The following is a 19,449-nucleotide window of genomic DNA, read 5'->3' as shown; positions in this document are numbered from 1 at the left end:
CTGTCCCTGTGCAGGTGTGCCGTGTACAAAGACTCAGAGAGCTAAGTATAGTTGCTCAAGATCGCCTAGCAGGCTGGGGCAGGGCTGGGCTTGAATCTAGGTTTTTCTGGCCCCAGAGTGAGCGGAACTTTAGAAGTCCCCTGCAGAGGCACCTTCAGGCTCTCCCAGCTCCTTAAGTGATGTCTCTGCCCCTGCACCAAGGTGGGGACACCCCTGTAATGCTCCACAGCCATTTCTGCACTCAGGCCCCCTGGGAAGCCCTGCCCACGCCCTCCCCGCATCCTTCACCCTCCCATCCCCCACCCCAACCCTGGGCCCAGAAGTCTTCCCTGGCTAATCACATCTCCCATGCGGGCAGCACATGCTGGAAACCAGGCATGTGGCTGAGAGTCTGATATATAATCGCAGGACTGCCCAAGCGGAGGGCAATAGAGAGTAATGGCTGAGAGCTCAGCCTGCGGAGCTGAACTGCTCTGTGTGAACTGGAGCAAGTTATGTAATAGCTCTGGGCCTCAGTTTCCTCATCTGTAAATTGGGGTGACAGTAATACCCATCTCAGTTGGATGTAGGGAGGGTTCAGAGCGGGCACGTGCGCTCCATCTGCTTTGTGCTGGGGCACCCGTGCGCCCTTCCAGCTGTGTGTCCTTCCAGCTGTGTGCCCTTCCAGCTGTGCACCCGCAGCTGAGTCTCCAGTGCCTCTTCTCCAGACCTGGCCGCCCTGCAGGCTCTTCAGCTGCTGCTGCAAGTCCATGGGTAGTTCTGACTGCTCCCTGGCCTCACATATCATGCCATCATCAACAAAACTCCAAACAGTCCACCTCCCTGCCCCCCACATACTTTCATCAGTGCCCACCATCCTCTCAGACAGCCTCCCCTTGAGCCATCCCTCCAGCTACTTGGATCCACCTCTTGTTACCCAGCCTGCCTTGCTCTCTCTCTGCTCCAAGCCTCTGCATACGCAGTTTTTCCCTGCCTGGATCGCCCTCCCCTGGCTTCTTCAGCCAGCACTTAAGAGCTGGCAGGGATAATGCCCGGTCTCTCTGGGACGGAGGGAGGAAATGCCCCCACCTCCTGCTGGCTTTCCACTCAGTTAAGAACATTTCTTCATTGGATGTTTTCTTTTTTCAAAAGTAGTAAATGCCTCCAAGGAACAAAAGGGCCATGCAGAAGTTTATATAAAGTGAGAATTGCCACCCCATTGGTCTCACTCCCCAGAAGTAACTATGGTTCACGGTATGTTTCAGGCCTTTTCCTGTGAATGAACATTCAGCTTTTTTAAAATACGAAGTGGGGCTGTGCTGTACATATTGCTCTGCGACTTTGCCCCGTTCATTCTTCACCAGAGTTGCCCTGTGACTTGCCCACATGGTGATAACTTATTTGCCTTCATCCTTTCACTGTCTGGTTGGGTCATTTCCACACTGATTATTACAAACAGCACCACGAGAAACAGGCTTGACCATAGAGTTTGGCACCCCTGTGGAAGAGCTTGAGGGGGACAGATCCCCAGGACTGGGATTACAGGGCCTCAGAGCATCCATCCCATGGATCCATCCTGTCTGGTAAACTGCGCTTCTGCCCCCCCTGATGCCCCGTTGTACCTCAGCCCTCCCTGCCACCACAAGCTCTGGGCCTGGCACAGAGGAGGCCCTCAGGGAGGGTTTGATGAATGAATGAATGAATGAGCAAATGAAGGAATGAATGAGACTCCCCTTTCCTCCCCTATCACCCAAGGGACCTCTCCTGCTCAGACCTCACTCCTCAGGACTGGATCGTGGCTGCTGCCTCCTTACTGGCCTCCCAGCCTCTGGGCCTGCCTGCCTGAGCTGCCCATGCAATTGGCCTATATTAGCAGCTGTTTCCTAGGCCTTGCCAGGGGATCCCCAAGGGACTCATGGGTGGGCATGGTGTCACTTTGCTAAGGGCGCCTCTCCCTGGTGGGAGGCATGGAGCTTGGGAAAAAATCTCTGTGGCTCTGGGCATGTGAGTGCCAGAGAGAGAAAAGTCATGTTCTGTCTCTGGGCCTCAGTTTCTCCTTGCTTATTCCTTCATTTAACTAATATTTATTGAACACCTGCTTTGTACCAGGTCTATAACCCAGGGCCAATAGCAATGACCACGAGCAGGGCTGTGTAAGGATCAGAGGTGATGTACAAACTGCACACAGCGTGACTTGTGGCGTGCAGCAGGTGCCCAGCCAATGGTAGCAGGGATCGTGAGTACTGCTGCCAGGGTTGGGAACACAGTCCCAGTGGAGACGCATTCCCGGCCCGACATTAGGGCCAGACCTTCACGGACAGGCGGAGCTCACAGGAGAGGCGCAGAGAAGGGCATTCCAGGTGGAAGGCTCAGAAAATCGCCCATGAACGTGAAGGTCTAGAGACATGGCTGGGGAGCCCTGGCAGCCGGGAGCAGAAGTTGGATGCCCTCCCAGCTGACCGGGCCAGCGATAATGCCCATGCCCTCTGGGGCCGAGGGAGGAAATGCCCTCATCCCCTGCTGGCTCCAACCTGGGTGGGGTGTCCCTGAGCAGGAACAATGGATGGAAGTCTTCCTTTGTTCTTCCACCAGCCTGGCCCCCTTATAAACTGGCATTTTTTCCCTCGAGGGAACCAGCAAGATGGGCCTCCTGTGGACCCCACTCTCCCTTCTGCTCCTCTTGCTCAGGGAGCCTGGCTGTCTGAGAACTGAGGAGCAACCCAGCTGTCCAGGTAGGGTTGGAGGGCGCCCTCCCCACCAACCCACCCTCATTCCCTCACTGGGTGTCCTTCCCCCACCCAGGCTCACTAGCCTCAAGGAGCAGGGTGAGCATTTGATAATAATCTGGGCTCTTCGAATAGATGCAAACAGTACAAAGGCTTGAAAGCCCTTGGAGGCAAGTGTCCTGACAGCCGGAATCTGGAGATGGAAAGAGAACTTCAGGGGGGTCTGGGAGGCAGGCATGCCCACTCCCCCATGACCACTCTGTGCCACCCAGCCCTGTATCTCCTTGCAGAACCCAGGGAACTGGAAGCCAGCAAAATTGTCGTCCTGCCCAGCTGTCCTGGAGCCCCAGGAAGTCCTGGGGAGAAGGGAAGTCCAGGTCCTCAAGGTGAGAGTTACCAGGGAGCAGACAGGGACCTGGGCTCCACCGGGGAGGCTGGCAGTGCAGCAGCAACCACCTGTGCCAAGGGCGATGACGAAGGGGCCGGGCACCCGGGACTCAAAGATCAACTCTATGAGGTAGCGGGAGAGTTTCCCCCATTTTACTGAGGGGGAAAGTGAGGCTCCAAGAGGATAAGTCGGTTGTCCACAGTCACAGCCAAGGAAGGGTGCAGCTGGGATTTGACTCCAGTCTCCAAATCCCTGTTGCTTTTGGCCCTGGGTATGGGGCAGAACACACAGCATCCCTGTCTCTGGGATTTCAGGGCACCCTGGACCACCGGGCAAGATGGGCCCCAAGGGTGAGCCAGGTGAGTGAGTAAAACCCAAGCCTCTTCTTTCTTCTTTCTTTGCTCTGTCCCTGGGCTAGAAAGGTGGGGGAGGGGGAGCGGCGCTCTGCTGGGTTGCTGCTCAGCCATTAGCTGTGATTGCCCTCCTGCAGAGGGATGGAAGACTGAGGGGGTGGGCAAGATTAGGAGAAGGACCTGCACACCCTCCCCTCTGATGGTTTGTGAGCATCCCCTTGGGGATACTCAGTCCTCGGAGCTAACATTCGGTCTTTCCTTGGGGCAGGAGATCCAGCGAACCTGCTCCAGTGCCGGGAGGGTGAGGCAGCCTTCGCAGGAGCCAGGGGCTTGGAACCAGGCGGTGCCGGGGTGTTGGTGGACTACCAGGCGTGGTCCAGCCCTATAGCCCCTTTCGGGGCCCTGAAGGAGCAAAGAGGGCTCCTGAGGTCCCACACTTAGCCTTTCCCATTGCCCAGGGAGTGGGGGTTGGGTCATAACTTGGGGGGCCTCTCAGTCCATCTCCCCTTCCCCAGGCCCCAGGAGCTGCCAGGAGCTGCTGAGCCGGGGCGCCACCTTGAGCGGCTGGTACCATCTGTGCCTGCCTGAAGGCAGAGCCCTTCCCGTGTTTTGTGATATGGACACCCGAGGGGGTGGATGGCTGGTGAGTGTCTGCCAGAAGACTCACAGGCGAGGCCCATTTCTGTCCTTTGGCCCCCAGGGGGAGCCAGAGCCCACTGGAGCCAAGGCATTTTGGGAGTAAATCACGGACAAACGTTTACTGAGCCCCGAGGGAACCTGAAGTCTGAGAAGGCTTCACAGACAAGGTGCCATCTGACAGGGCCTTGAAGGCTGTGCAGAAGTTCTCAAGACAGATGAGGTGCGGAATGGCATTCCAGGTAGAGGGAAAGACAAACGCAGCGAGACAGAACTGTACCAGAAGGTTCCGGGGGTGGGGCGAGGACCATGCGAGTGAGCGGGGAGCAGGTGTGAGTGGCGGGCTGAGGTCTACGGGTGAGGGTCAAGCATGGATGGCAGGCCTCTGCAAGGCCGGTTCATAGGGTAAATAGGGAGCCATGGGAGAGTTTTAAGCAGGGAATTGCCAGGCCAGACTTGTGCTTTAGAAAGATGACACCATGGAAGATGCATCGCAGTGGGGAACAGGAGTGCAGACGGGGACACAGGTTAGAAGGCCTCAGAGGTTCAGGTCGGAGAAGACAGCGGGTGGTGGCGGCAGTGGGAATGGAGGCACTTAGACTGGAAGGTTCTCAGGAGGGAAACTCTACAGAACCTGGGGACCGCTCGGCTTGAAGGGGGAACATCAGGGTAAGGCCAGGTGTCCAGCTTGGGCCTCTGGAGGTGACCTATCTGCTCTAATATCTTGGTTCTTATCATAGCAAATTAAAGCAAGATTTTTTGAATCTGACTCCCAGCAGGACTGACTGCGTCCAGAAAGCAGGAACAGCATTTCTATCATTTTAGTCTCCCCCAGGGCTGGCAAGGCTTTGGTGTGAAGTTTACTGTTTTACTGGCACTAAAAGTAAAAGAATGTAGAGTTCATCGATACATTCATAGGTGAAGCTCACTTGGACTCACACTCTATCAATAAGCCCCCGGTCTAAAGAGGCAGGGAATGTCTGCTGTGCCTCACGGTGTGCCCACTCTCGGCTGCCACTGCCCCCTGCCTCTCCTCGTCTCATGCCAAGCCTGGAGCAGCAGCTGGTGTTCTAGGCTTCTCCACCTTCCCAGGTGTTCCAGAGGCGACAGGATGGTTCTGTGGATTTCTTCCGCTCTTGGTCCTCCTACAAAGCAGGTTTCGGGAGTCAAGAGTCCGAATTCTGGCTGGGTAATGAGAATTTGCACCAGCTGACTCTCCAGGGTAAGTTCCCAGCAAGGTCCAGGGAGCTTGAGGGGCATTCCTCTGGCGTTCTGGGGTCTGAGGATTCCCCCTCTCTGCCCTTCCTTCCACCCCTACCAGGTACCTGGGAGCTTTGCGTGGAGCTGGAGGACTTTAATGGCAACCACACCTTTGCCCACTATGAGTCCTTCCGTCTCCTTGGGGAGGCAGACCACTACCAGCTGGTGCTGGGCAAGTTCTTAGCGGGCACTGCAGGTGAGCAACCCTCAGGTGGGGCCCTGGAGAAGGGGGAAAAGGCGAGGGAGGCTGGATTCTTGCACAGCCCTGCCACTGCTTCTGTAATGACCCAGGATAATCCCGTCTCCTCTCCGGCCTCAGTGTTCTCATCTGAGAAATGGTGATTATGAGGCAAGGTGTTACAGGAGTAAAGAATTTGGGCTCATGAGGCAAACAGACCACAGTCTGAACCCAGCTGTGTCATTTACTAACTATGTGACCCTCGGCAAGTTCCCTCTGTGTCAGAGCCTCAGGCTCCTGCACTGTAAAAGGGACAAGGAGGCCGGGAGGGAGGCTGTGGGAACTACTGAGGCCCTGTTGAATGTTAGTGTTGTCTGCTTTGGAAGAGGAACTAGGGAAGGCTTTTTTCAGAGAAACAGCAACTGGTGAGGAAAGACTTGAAAGAGGGAAGTGATCTGAGGAGCTGTCTCAGGAGAGCCCTTCCCCTGTCCTGGCATCTGAGGGGTCCCTCCCAGCTCTTCTGGACAGAGCTGCTCAGCCCACCGCAGGTGGGAGCTGGGATGGACGAGACAAAGGAGCCAGAGGGAAGCTGGCAGTTCTGGGAGAGGACAAGGCAGGAAGAGGAGCTGGTGGCTTTGGAACCACCGTCCTGAGTTCAAGGCCCAGTGCCCCTGTCACTAGCTGAGTAACCTCGGGCAAGCACCCTGGCTCCTTGGTGCTGCAGTTTTCTCATGGGGCCCAATGACACCCACCTCTTGGTTGCTCTGAGGCTCCTGTGAGGTACTCTCTTCAAGGGTGCCAGGCATGGCGCCGGCACCAAAGAGCCTCCTGTCCCTCCCTGCCAGGCGACTCCCTGAGCTATCACAACGGGAAATCTTTCAGCACCTATGATGCTGACCATGACTCAAAGAGCGGGGGCAACTGCGCGGTGGTGGTCCACGGGGCTTGGTGGTATGGATCCTGCTATCGGTCCAATCTCAATGGACACTATGCGACGTCCCCCACCACCGCCCACAAGTATGGCATTGACTGGGCCTCAGGCCTTGGCGTGGGCCACCCTTACCGCAGGGTCCGCATCATGCTCCGCTAGGGTGCGCTGGCAACCAGCACCCTTATCTCGCCTGCACAGCTTCCGGACCCTCGGGTCCCCCTCCCCATTGCTAACTGCCTCTGCTGCCCTATCTTAAAAATAAACTCATTTTAACCCTTTCCTGGCGTGCAGGACTCTTCCAGTTACTGGGAAAACCTCAAGAGTAAGGACATAGGGTTTTAGCTCCATTGAAGGAAGACTTTTCTTTCAGTCAGGAAGATGAAAGGGTCAGCCTCATACGTAGCAAGTCTTCCATCTCTGGAAGTTGCAAGCCAAGGCCAGGGAGCATTTAGTGAAAGACTTGGGATTCAACCATCCGCTGACAGTGTCCTTGAGCCCTCTGGGTCCTACAAGTGGGTGGTTTTGTGGTACAAATTGCAGTTTTCTCACCCTTTCTGTTGCCCAGGACTGTCTTTGATAGGACATCTGTTTCCCACCCCAGCCTGTGTTGTAAGCCCAGAGCTTATCCTTGGCTACTTCTGTCTGGTTCCACTAGGGGCTGGTTTAAACTCAGGGTCAAACCAAGGAAGGTACATTTTCTTCCATGGGGCTACAGGTGATGAAACAGCAGTTATTGAGCTAGCATTTATCAAGCAGTTAATCCGCTGGAGCCACATTCTAGAAAGTGGCAGAGCCTTAAGTACCCGCATTTTGCCGTGTACAACACACACCCACGTTTTGTGCACATTACACATGGGATTACTATACCCATGGTGTGTAATCATTATACCCCTGTACAATGTGCATCCTTATTTCTCCCTCAAAAATGTGGGCAAAAGAGAGCACATTATACACAGCAAAATACGGTAGTTAAGAGTCTGATATCTGTAGTCTGATGAGGAGCCCTGGGGATTGCATCCTGCTCCTGTGGCCTGGTGATCTCGGACAAGTTACTCAGCCTCTCTGAGTCCCCAGTTCCTGATGTCAGAGCCCACCGACGTTTACACCAGGTTGCCGCCTCACTTACTGGAGAAGGGTTGGAGTTCTGGGATTCTCTCTCAGGGGGGTGAAGAAATGCCTGTGTGGACACTCTTCTCAAGTCCTATGGTCAGGTTCTGAATGGAGGTCCAAGATCAGCAGATTGGATTCTGGGGAGAGTAGCCTCCCTGGCAAGAGGGCAAACTGGGGAGCTCAGAAGCCAAGTCCCATCCTAGGGCTGATGGCCTCCAGGCAGGTGGAGGGGCAGGCTTCCCCCATTCCAGCCCCTCCCTGGAGAACACTAACTCTTCACCATGCTCTGCACATCCTAATGTCTCTGGAGATCCATTCATTCCATAGATCCCTGAAAGGCAGGGCCTGTATTTCACACCTCTTCCCTAGCCCAGACCTGGGCACACATATTATGAGCTCCTGTTGTGAGCAGTCCACAGTGGTTGGCCTGCACAGTGGCACAGGCTGTTCCGGAAGTGCGGGACTCAGAGGTTCTAGCTGGATACCAGGGAGGCGGAGAGACTGAGTCCTGGGCCGCTAGGGAGCGGTGCTGCCCCAGGGCCGTGGGTGGAGCTTTCCTGTCGGCGGGAAAGGGCTGGGCTCAGCCTACATATAGGGCAGAGAAAAGGAAGGTGGAAGCTCTCCTGCGGAGTCTGAGTGGCTGACAGGGTCGGACGGAGTCCCGGAATCTCCCACGTGACTCTGAGCCACGGATCACTGGATGCCCCAGATTCCTGGGACCCAATTCCCGATTTCAGATCCTCAGGACCTTCCAAGTCAGAGACCACATTTCGCCCAGTACTCCAGATTTTGGGAACGGGATCTCTGCTGGGATTCGGATCTCCAGATCCCATAAGAGATTCCCGATCTCGAGATCCCTGGACACATCGCCCCTGGCTCCTGCCCGACCCTGGGTGCCCAGAGCACATCTGACGCTTGAGCACCCCCGCATGGCGGGGCAGTGCCCCCAGCCCGGGGCCCTGGAGTGTGCCGGCAGCTGTTGGCAGGACCCTCTGGCCGAGGCGCTGAGTAGGGGCCGGTCGACCGCAGCACGCCCCGGCCGGGGCTGCGCACGAAGCCGGCCGCTCAGTGTGGTCTACGTGCTGACCCGGGAGCCGCAGCCCGGGGTGGAGCAGGAGAGGGGAGCCGAGACAGAGCCGCTGCCCCTCCGCTGCCTGCGCGAGGCTTGCTCGCAGCTCCCCGGGACACGGCCGAGGCCGCAGCTGCGCAGCCTGCCCTTTGGGACGCTGGCGCTGGGAGACACAGCAGCGCTGGATTCCTTCTACAACGCCGGTGAGTGTGCGCTGGGCTGCGGGACCAGGATTCCGGGCTGATTTAGGGCCTTGGGCTGGGCCGAAAGGGGAGTGGCTCACCGACTCCGAGGAGGGACCGAGACCGGTGTGAGGTCTAGGGGCTTATAACGTGAGCTAAAGCTTAAGGACCCGAGGTGGTACCCTGACAAAAGTGGAATTTAGGAAGTTTGGAGCACGGCCGGGATCGGGCTAGAACTTAGCGGATCCAGGCCCGCTTCGGGGTTTAGGGTTGGGACTTAAGCAGGCACCGTGCGTGAGAAGCCGGGTTAGGACTGGGCCACTGCTGGGAGCTGGCGGGGGTGGGGGGGGCGGTATTTTAGCAATGGGGTTGGAGAACTCCGCCTCGGAATGATTTCCCGAGGAGTTTAGGAGGGTGGATCCTGGAAGGTGGAGCTTGGACTAGGGAAGGGCCTCTGCTTGGGGGACTGGAGTTCAGGTGTGCTAGCATACTACTTCCGAGGACTGGGCTAGAGAGGCAGAAAGGGAAACGAAGGGACTCGACGGACTGGATAGGGAGCTTAGGTTAAGAAGTGCTCATACCAGCAAGACAATGGGCAGGGCTGGAGGCGGGGCAGAATCTCCTGGGGGGTGGGACCAGAGGCGATTTTTCCAGGGCAAGTAGGCTTTTCCTTCTGCCAACCCTGACGCCTCCCGATACTTATTTGTTTACCCAAGAGTCTGGGCGCCAGTGCTTGCCGGATGTCCATAAAATCACAGCCTAGAAAATGAAGGCTCACTCGCCCTGGAGGACACCCAGCATACAGAGTCATAGACAGACTTACAAATCACATATATGTCAATACACAGGTCCTCGAAGACCCCGTCACACCCAGAGATCCAGTCACAAGAAGCTATACACGCACAGGCACCCATAGCTCAGAGTTACCTACACACAGTGCTAGGACCTTTCAGGAGACTGGGTTGAGGACTCAGGGAAGGCGACTTTCATGCTGGCCCAACTCTTGCTTCTCAAATGGCCTAGAACAGGCTCCGGCCGGCGCACAACCTCCCCTTCTCTGTGCCCAGTGGCCCCAGGCTCTGGACAGCAGGGTGAGGACCCATTGAGCTCAAGCCCTCTCCTGCAGCATCACAGACACAAGTTCTGCGTAAGAGCCCAAAGGACCCTAAAAGGGGGAAACTGAGGCCAGGAGCAAAACTGGATCCTGCTGGAGTCACATGGGAAGCCAGGCTGAGCCGGGATGGATCTGCAGCCCCCTCCCCCACCAAGCTGGGCTCCAGAGCTCAGGGCCCCCACCTGTGTGCTTGCAGACGTGGTGGTGCTGGAGGTGAGCAACTCCTTGGCACAGCCCTCCCTGTTCTACCACCTCGGTGTGCGTGAGAGCTTCAGCATGACCAACAACGTGCTTCTCTGCTCCCAGGCTGACATCCCTGACCTGCAGGCCCTTCGGGTAGGTGGCCAGGTGGCTGGTGGGGGCAGGCACAGGGTGGGGGTAGGGCCTACCCAGAGCATCAGTATCTGTCTGTTCCCTGCAGGAGGACATTTTCCAGAAGAACTCTGTGAGCAGAAACCACCCCTCACTCCAACATGCCCTTTGACTTCCATTATGACCTCTGACCCCGCACTACCTTTGCTGGCCTCCTGACATCTGTGTGACCCTCTGCTCCCTATTGCTTCCCTTCCTGCAGTGTACCCCATCCCTACTATTCCAGTTCCCACTGGTGCTGACCCCTGACTCTCTCACTGCCTCTGTCTAACTTGATGCTGACCTCTGACCTCTACTGATTCCTGCCTCCTCCCCACCAGGATTGCGTTGGCAGCTACACGCTGATCCCCTATGTTGTGACAGCCACTGGTCGGGTGCTGTGTGGTGATGTCGGCCTCCTGAGAGGTCTGGCTGATGGGCTGGTCCAGCCTGGAGTGGGCACTGAGGCCCTGCTCACACCCCTGGTGGGCCGACTTGCCCGTCTGCTGGAGGCCACACCCACAGACTCTTGGTAAGGGGGAGCCAGGGAAGGTGCACCAGGAGGAGGCTGGAGCGGGTGCAGTGGCGTGGGCTGAGGGACAGGCCCCACCATTTCCTCTCCTTCCCTCCCTCTCCTGCTGCGGGCACCAGTGGCTATTTCCGGGAGACCATGCGGCAGAACATCCGGCAGGCCCGGGAGCGGTTCAGCGGGCAGCAGCTGCGGCAGGAGCTGGCTCGCCTGCAGCGGAGACTGGACAGCGTGGAGCTGCTGAGCCCTGACATCATCATGAACCTGCTGCTTTCCTACCGTGACGTGCAGGTGTGTGCAGAGAGGAGGGTGAGATGTAGCATTCGGTGTCAGACAAATGCGTGTCAGCTCCTGGCTGTGCCGCTCAAGTTACCTGATGTCTCTGAGCTTCAGTTTGTAGTGGGGATGATCACCTCACTGTCTCCCGGGGCAGTTGTGAGGTTGGGGAGCACAGTGAGTTCTCTGTGAAGGTGCAGTGTCTGCACTACCAGCCGGGCCTGAGGGAGGTGTGCAGAGGGTGGTGGTGGGAAGGTGGGGCGACAGGGGTGGGAGGGGACCCCCAGCTCAAGGTTTCCCCTCAGGGTTCAGGGGCCAGTGGGACCCACCAGAGGCCACTGTGTCAGTGTGTGCTGCCCCTCACGCAGGACTATTCAGCCATCATCGAGCTGGTGGAGACACTGCAGGCCTTGCCCACCTGCGACGTGGCTGAGCAGCACGATGTCCGCTTCCACTACACATTCGCCCTCAACCGGTGAGTGGCAGAGCCACACTCTGGTCATAGCCACCAGGGAGCATGGGTCCCCGCTGTATGACGTCATTGCTGTCTGGGCTCAGTGCTGTTCGTGGAGTTTGCTGACCGGGGTCACACTGATATCAGATGGCCCTGTTGTTCTATTACTGCTGCCCAGGGTGGGGCGAGGTGGTGCTCTTGGAGAGGTCACAGCTGTCCAAGGTCTCCTCTCTTCAGAGTCATTGCAGCTAGAAATCACTTCCATCTGGGATCACTACCTCTAGGAAGGTCAGTGCTGACCCTGGTCACTGCTATTCTGGGTTCATTTCTGTCAGGCTCGTGGAAGGGTCCCCGTGGTTCAGCATCGGGGGGTCCCCAGATATGGGACAGGGCCACCAGGCAGGTCTCCAGCCTGTCTTCCCCTTCTCCTAGGAGGAACAGGCCTGGGGACCGAGAGAAGGCACTGGCTGTGCTGCTGCCACTGGTCCAGAGTAAGGGCTCCGTGGCACCCGACCTGTATTGCATGTGTGGCCGTATCTACAAGGACATGTTCTTCAGCTCTGGCTTCCAGGATGCTGGGCACCGAGAACAGGCCTATCACTGGTAAGGGGCACAAGCAACTGGGCAGTCGGCTGAGGGGTGGGGCTGCGGGCATTGGTCCAGCCTTACAGCCCTCTGTCCGGCCCCCAGGTATCGGAAGGCTTTCGATGTCGAGCCCAGCCTCCACTCCGGCATCAACGCTGCTGTGCTCCTCATTGCTGCTGGGCAGCACTTTGAGGACTCCAGCGAGCTCCAGCTCATCGGTGAGCCTCAGTCCTGCACCCTTGTCCCCTCAGTAGGGGCCAAGGTCAGGGAGAGAAAACACTGCACTTGAGCTGGGACTGGGTTTGTCCCTTTTGGGACCTCTCCTGTCTGAACCCACACCTGGGTCCTCATACCTGTCCTAGGCCCTCGTGAGCCCTTAAGCCCATGACTCTCTGCTCCTTAGCTCACACCTGTGTTCCTTCCACAAGCACGTGTTCCCAGAGCTCCTACTCCCACCTGAGATCATGTCACACCTACATTTTCACCCACATCTGTGTCTCTGCCTGCTTGAATGTGTGGCCTATGCCCCTCGTTCCCAGGTATGAAGCTGGGCTGCCTGCTGGCCCGAAAAGGCTGTGTGGAAAAGATGCAGTACTACTGGGATGTAGGCTTCTACCTGGGAGCTCAGATCCTAGCTAATGACCCCACTCAGGTGGCGCTGGCTGCAGAGAAGCTATACAAGCTCAACGCCCCCATATGGTAAGTGGCCCCCTCTTCAGTCTTGGCCTGGCTTGTGCCGTCAGCTCCTGTACCTGTGACCACTGGCCTGAGCCCTGGGCTGGTGACCTGGCCCCTTCCGTGCCATGACCCCCAGTGCCTGTGTGCAGTCTGCTCTCTCAGCTCACTGGCTGCGTCGTGCCTGCAGGTACCTGGTGTCCATGATGGAAACCTTCCTGCTATACCAGCACTTCAGACCCACACCAGAGCCCCTTGGAGGGGCCCCACGCCGCGCCCACTTCTGGCTGCACTTCTTACTTCAGTCCTGCCAGCTGCTCAAAACTGCCAGTTCCCAAGGGGACCAGTGTTTGGTGAGGCCCGTGGGAGTAGGAGACCTGGGAGAAGGGCAGCCCCCTTCTCATCTAAGCCCCCACACTCCCTTGTCACCTGCAGGTCCTGGTCCTGGAGATGAACCAAGTGCTGCTGCCCGCACGGCTGGAGGTTCAGGGTAGAGACCCAGTGAGCGCAGTGACGCTGAGCCTGCTGGAGCCTGAGACCCAGGTGAAGTTGCCGCTGAGTCCCCCGACTCCCTGCTGAGCACCCCTTCTCTCCAGCCTTTCTTCCGCCCCCTCTTGCTCCCTGGCACGGCCCTCTGACTCACTTGCTTCTCACAGGATGGTCCCTCCAGCTGGACCTTCTCAGTCACCTCCATCTGTGGTGTCAGGTGAGGGGCAAGGCCTGGGGCAGTCCGGGTGGGGCGCCCTGCTGGCTGGCCTGGCGCTCACTGTGTCCATCCCTTCCCAGTGCCTCCAAACAGGACGAACGCTGCTGCTTCCTCTATGCGCTTCCCCCTGCTCAGGACGTCCAGCTGTGCTTCTCCAGCATAGGGCACTGCCAGTGGTGAGCGCAACCTCTTGGGTTTAGGGTACCCTCAGGGCTGTGATGCCCAGGGGAGTGAGGGAAAGGAAGGGATGTGGCCCAGAGCTGCTCTTGGCAAAGGAGAGGACACTATATCTAAGGTACCCTCCTGACCTGTCTGACCTCCCCTGTCCTCAGGTTCTGCGGCTTGATCCAGTCCTTGGTGACAAATCCGGATTCCAGAGCACCAGCGGAGGAGGCGGAGGGCGTGGGTGAGGTGCTGGAGGTGAGGAGGAGGAACTGGGAGATCTGAGATCGGGGAGGGGAAAGGAGGAAGAGCCCTGCTGATCCCCCTTTTCACCCGCCCCCGCAGTTTGATTACGAGTACACGGAGACTGGAGAGAGATTGGTACTGGGCAAGGGTACCTACGGGGTCGTGTACGCAGGACGCGACCGGCACACGCGGGTACGCATCGCCATCAAGGAGATCCCTGAACGGGACAGCAGGTGTGTGGCTCAGGGTGTGTGGGTGGGGCCAAGGTCTCAGGGGTAAGGTAGGCAGGTCAAGTGGGTGGGACCAGAGTTGAGAGGCCTATGTGGGCGGGGTGGTGGGCGGGCTCATGGACCTGAGAGTCCAAGCCCAGTGGGCCCAGGCCTGTGGTCAGAAAGGCAGAGACCAGAGGGTGGGGCTACAATCTGGAGGGGCTTGTGGGCTGGGTGATAAGTGGGGACGGTCAGATCCTGGGGGCGTGGCCTGGCTGGTGCTGGAGTTGGGTAAGCATCTCTGTCCAAATCTGGCCTATTCCTCTCTCTAATTGCCCCTAGGTTCTCTCAGCCCCTGCATGAAGAGATCGCTCTGCACAAGCGCCTGCGCCACAAGAACATCGTGCGCTATCTGGGCTCAGCCAGCCAGGGCGGCTACCTCAAGATCTTCATGGAGGAAGTGCCTGGAGGTACCTTCCCTGCTGGCATAGGAGTGAAACTGGAGATGTAGGCCATGGGGATGGAGCCAGGCAGGGGTGGAGAACCCTTGGGGGAAATGGATCCTAGCGTGTGTAGGTGGTGTGTAGCCCAGAATTAGCTGACACAGGGCAGTGGGATGATGGAGTCTGGGCCATAGCATGGGCATGTCTGGGCAGAGAATTATGGGTTGGAGTAAGTGGGTGGCAATGATGACCTTGGACTCTACCTGCCCAGGCAGCCTGTCCTCCTTGCTGCGGTCAGTGTGGGGACCCCTGCAGGACAATGAGAGCACCATCAGTTTCTATACCCGTCAGATCTTGCAGGGACTCAGCTACCTACATGACAATCGAATTGTGCATCGTGACATCAAGGTGAGCACTGTGGCTGGCCCTCTCTGGCTTGCTGGTAGTGGGAAAGGAGGAGACATAGCATCAGAGAGAGGCTGGCGGTTCAGTGGGCGGGCCCTTTGCAAAGGGTGGGGAACTCATCAAGGAGTTTCCCTAGAGAAGGAGAAAGGTTCGCATCTGAGACCAAACCAGGTGCCAGCTCCCAGAGGGGCACAGTGGGATGGCAGGGTGAGGAGGTTGACAGAGGCAGGGCCAGACTGGGGTTCCCAGGAGATGGGATCCAGTGTAGGGTCCGCTCTGTCACCAGGAGCCCAGCCTGATGTCCACTGAACGCAATGTACATTCTACTCAGGGGGACAATGTGCTGATCAACACTTTCAGTGGGCTACTCAAAATTTCTGACTTTGGCACCTCCAAGCGGCTGGCAGGCATCACACCTTGCACTGAGACCTTCACAGGTAATAGGGTGTGGGGTGGTGAGTGGGGATGCTGAGCTGGGACAGAACTCTTGGAGCCTTCCAGGGAATGAAGCTTCTCTTGGGCATGCAGTTAAGAGTCCTGATGGGGGTAGAACCCAGGGCAGGTGGCTGAGCCAGCCAGGGGTGAGGTGATGGACTCTAGAATTGGAGTTTAGATAGCTGAGGACATTGAGTTGAGTGCTTGAGGTGGAATCCAGAAGTGTCAACGTGGACCAAAGTGGGTGACAGAATCCGGAGTGGATCGTGCAATCCAGGTTATATAATGGAACCTACTGCAGGTGATGGAGTCGGTGAGTGAGATGGAGCCTAAGATGAGCGAGGAAGCTCAGATAGATGTCTGACAACCAGGGTGAGGGATGAGAACTGTTTTGGATGATAGCGTTCAGGGAGGGTGAAGGCAGTCGAAGGATGATACAGCCTCCCCCCCCCCCCCCGCCCCCACTGCTCCCATAGCAATAAAGCCTCGATGAGCATTATTGCTACTGCTCCTGTCCTAGGGACCCTACAATATATGGCCCCAGAAATCATTGACCAGGGCCCACGAGGGTATGGAAAGGCAGCTGACATCTGGTCATTGGGCTGCACTGTAATCGAGATGGCCACAGGTCGCCCACCCTTCCACGAGCTAGGGAACCCGCAGGCTGCCATGTTTCAGGTGAGACCACTCAGGCCCTGGCTCAAGAGGTGGTATGCAGACAGGCTGGGCCCTAAACACCTCTAAACTTAACCTTTGTTTACCCACTCTGCCCTCTCCCAGGTGGGCATGTACAAGGTACATCCCCCAGTGCCCAGTTCTCTGTCAGCTGAGGCCCAAGCCTTCCTCCTGCGAACTTTTGAACCAGATCCCCGCCTCCGAGCCAGTGCACAAGCACTGCTTGGGGACCCCTTCCTGCAGCCTGGGAAGAGGAGCCGAAGCCCAGGATCCCCCCGCCATGCTCCACAGCCTTCAGGTACTGTGCGGGTGGAGACAGTGAGCACACTGGGGTGAGGGCAAAGGAGCTCTGGAGCTGTGAGGGCTGAAGGGGACCCAGGCTGACAGTCTTGTCCCTCCCTTAGATGCCCCTTCAGCCAGCCCTCCTCTTCCGGCTGACTCGACCACCCAGTCCCAGACATTCCCATGCCCTCAGGCACCCTCCCAACACCCTCCCAGTCTCCCGAAGCGCTGCCTCAGTTATGGAGACACCAGCCAGCTCCGGTGAGAGCCTAGGATCCTGGGGTGGGTTCGCTTTATCTGGTTTTGCCCTTGTACTCCCTCCAGAATAAGCCGTTTAGAACCTGGGCACCTCCACCACTTGCAAGGGTGGCATTTGGTGCCTGCCTCCCAAATATCATACTTGTGTTTAGTTAGTGTGTCCCCTCAGTGCCAGGTTTCTCCCTTTTATCCCTGTGAGATAGGCCTGAGAGTCAAAGAGAGAGCCAGCATTCAAACCCTGGGGCGGAGGTGGCTGGACCGCGTTGCCGCTGGCACTCTACTGGCTGCTCCCCGTTGCACCCAGGGTGCCTGAGGAGCCTGGGGCTGAGGAGCCCACGTCTCCTGAGGAGAGTTCAGGATTGAGCCTGCTGCATCAAGAGAGCAAGCGGCGGGCCATGCTGGCAGAAGTGCTGAAGCAGGAGCTGCCCACGCTGGTGGAGAATCTGCGCCTGGAGCAAGAACAGGTGGGCGGCCCGCCCCAGCGCCCCCTGGTGGTCAAGCACCGACAGGATTCCTACTGATGGCCACGAACCCCAGCCCACAATCAGCATCTCTTGGCTCAAGTGGGAATACCTGCTGACTCCTCTCTTCCTTCTCAGGGTCCCCGTCTGGGCAGGAATCTTGTGGAACAGCTACTGCGCTGCCTCCGGGCGCACATCCACACTCCCAACCGTCGGCAGCTAGCCCAGGAGCTGTGGGAGCTACAAGAGCAGCTGGGGGCCCAGGGCCTTGAGCCTTCGCTTCTGCACGGACCACTCTTTGCCTTCCCCCGTGCGGTAAGGGAGCTTTCTCATAGTTAGGGCTACCCAAGAAGAGCTCATGAGTGCCCTGTGCTTGGAAATGTGCGAGGACTTGGTGTTGAATGATTCCAGGTCTTCTCTGTGAAGACAGAGCCGTTAGGGAAGGGACATCCGCCCAGTTCTAGCTTCTTAGGCCCTCTTGACTCCAAGCCTGTCCACTCCACTTGGCTCAGGCAGAAAATTTTCTAGGCCTTTGCAACTCAAGCCCCACCTCTTTTTGAGGCCCAGCAGTCTCAGCTGAGCTCTCCACCCTCTCCAGGTGAAGCAGATTCTCCGCAGGCGCCAGATCCGCCCACACTGGATGTTCGTGCTAGACTCCCTGCTCAGCCGTGCGGTAGAGGTGGCCCTGGCAGTGCTGACCCCAGGTAGGCCCGGGGTGGAGCCCGTCTGCCTGCCTGCGGGCCGGGGTGTGGCCCTTGGAAAGGTGGCGAACACGAAAGGAGCTGTGATCTTCGGGCTTGACCAGGAAGGAGTGGGTGGGGGCGGGACCAAACGGGCAACTCGCAGACACTGCCTGGCCGCTGCGCAGAGCCCTGTGCACCCTCTGCCAGTGTCTGGGGGTCCCAAATGGGCGCTCCTGCCCTGCCTGAACTCACCTCACTCTGACTGGCAGATGTGAAGAAGGACGCAGTCTCACCGACATCAGAAGAGTCCAGTAAAGAGGAGTCCCAGCAGAAGCAGCAGGAGACCCCGGTTGAGCAGAGCCTGTTCCCAAGGGAACCCCAGCAGAGCCCCCCACCTCTGATGGTACAGCTGGGCCTCTTGCAAGCAGAGACTGATAGGTAAGGCCCCTGGGGCCCCTCCATAGCCTCTGCGTGAGCTTCACCCCTACTCCCTTCTACTGGCTTTCTGCCATCCAACAGGCTCCGAGATGTCCTGGCTGAGAAGGAATGTGAGTGGCGGGCCCTGGTGCAACAAGCTCTGCAGCGGGTGAATGAGGAGGCCAGGACCTGTTCCCTGGCCTCAGAGCCCCCAGGTGAGTGGGACCTGGCTGGAGAACACTAATGGTGGTGAGAGAAAACTTCTGGCAGGAGACACCCTTGGATTTACCTGATTTCTCCTGGACAGCCGCTCGAACAGTGGACCAGGGCCTGGTGCAGTGGCTTCAGGAGCTGAACGTGGATTCAGGCACTATCCAGACCGTAAGGGGGCTATCCCTGACCTCCACCAACCAGACTCCATCCCTGCCCGGCTTTTAGCTCTTCTCACTTTTTCCCTCTGATGCAGGGAATCCCAACACTAGAGGAACACTTAGCATGCCCTTCCCACTGTACAGATGAAAAAACGGAGGCCCAGAAAGGGGTGGGATCTGCCCTAGCATGTTGGTAGTAAAACAGAACTAGCTTCTGATGCTCTGGACACATCCTCTGATTTTAATCTCTCCCTGTTTCTTGTGTGTGGGTCTTTGTCCCCAACCAGCTGCTGAACCACAGCTTCACCCTCCATTCCCTACTGACCTGTGCCACTAGAGATGACCTCACCTACACCCACATCAGGTATGTCCTGAGCCCTCCAGGTTGACCCCTGCCTTTGGGATCATGCTGGCCAGATCCTGATCCCCAGCTACAGGCTTGCCTAGTTTCCTCTCTGGAAACTGCAGGGACATCAGCGTCCCAAGGGGACAGAGGGGGCGTTGGGCAGACAGTGGGTGCTAGAGAATGCCTAGGGTCTTCTAGCTGAGCCGAACTGAGCCTGCCACCCCTAGGGGAGGGATGGCATGCCGCATCTGGAGAGCCATCTTGGCACAGCGAGCAGGATCCACGGCTGTTACCCACGGCCCCCAGGAGGCTGAAGGAGGGCATCAGAGGCAAGAGGCCAGACCCAAGGATGGATGAATGAAGACACAAGAACTTATGAAACACCCACCCCAGGACCCAGGGGCAACTGGAGGAGGCCACGAGGGGGGGCAGTCCAACCACAGAGATGCCCCAAGCTCACTGAGCACCACCAAAGACTATTAAACAGGACACTTTTGTACCTCTGGGCCTTGGCAACTTCTGAGGTGTGAGAGGGTCCTGGTACCAGCTCTCTT

General features: G+C 57.8%; 2 protein-coding genes across 7 annotated transcripts; both read left to right on the top strand.

Moving 5' to 3' along the window:
• Positions 1–2,597: 2,597 nt before the first annotated feature.
• On the top strand, positions 2,598–6,730 carry FCN3 (ficolin 3). The gene is made up of 8 exons (XM_045191033.2): positions 2,598–2,711; positions 2,996–3,091; positions 3,408–3,452; positions 3,715–3,747; positions 3,962–4,089; positions 5,175–5,304; positions 5,404–5,538; positions 6,366–6,730. The coding sequence occupies exons 1-8, from the start codon at positions 2,621–2,623 to the stop codon at positions 6,608–6,610; spliced, it is 903 nt and encodes a 300-aa protein (XP_045046968.1). The 5' UTR covers positions 2,598–2,620; the 3' UTR covers positions 6,611–6,730.
• Positions 6,731–6,835: 105 nt separating this feature from the next.
• On the top strand, positions 6,836–19,446 carry MAP3K6 (mitogen-activated protein kinase kinase kinase 6). Of its 6 annotated transcripts, XM_053920508.1 has the most exons (31): positions 6,836–8,833; positions 10,123–10,139; positions 10,233–10,262; positions 10,348–10,371; positions 10,619–10,809; positions 10,929–11,097; positions 11,451–11,557; positions 11,774–11,824; positions 11,969–12,139; positions 12,227–12,339; positions 12,661–12,820; positions 12,987–13,149; positions 13,232–13,339; positions 13,453–13,502; positions 13,583–13,678; positions 13,835–13,922; positions 14,010–14,143; positions 14,462–14,589; positions 14,834–14,970; positions 15,299–15,404; positions 15,923–16,080; positions 16,183–16,375; positions 16,482–16,620; positions 16,922–17,081; positions 17,217–17,393; positions 17,677–17,782; positions 18,031–18,199; positions 18,281–18,393; positions 18,486–18,559; positions 18,837–18,913; positions 19,123–19,446. In XM_053920508.1, the coding sequence occupies exons 1-31, from the start codon at positions 8,491–8,493 to the stop codon at positions 19,250–19,252; spliced, it is 3,882 nt and encodes a 1,293-aa protein (XP_053776483.1). In that variant the 5' UTR covers positions 6,836–8,490; the 3' UTR covers positions 19,253–19,446. The 6 variants fall into 6 exon arrangements, with proteins under 6 accessions (XP_053776483.1, XP_053776484.1, XP_053776479.1 ...); XM_053920509.1 differs by lacking the exon at positions 10,348–10,371; XM_053920504.1 differs by having other exon boundaries at positions 10,123–10,262.
• Positions 19,447–19,449: the final 3 nt, after the last annotated feature.

The sequence above is a fragment of the Desmodus rotundus genome, chromosome 3 (genome assembly GCF_022682495.2).
Source record: "Desmodus rotundus isolate HL8 chromosome 3, HLdesRot8A.1, whole genome shotgun sequence".
NCBI lineage: Eukaryota > Metazoa > Chordata > Mammalia > Chiroptera > Phyllostomidae > Desmodus > Desmodus rotundus.
Note: the sequence above shows the minus strand (reverse complement) of the source record. Positions and strands in the feature narration are given on the sequence as shown.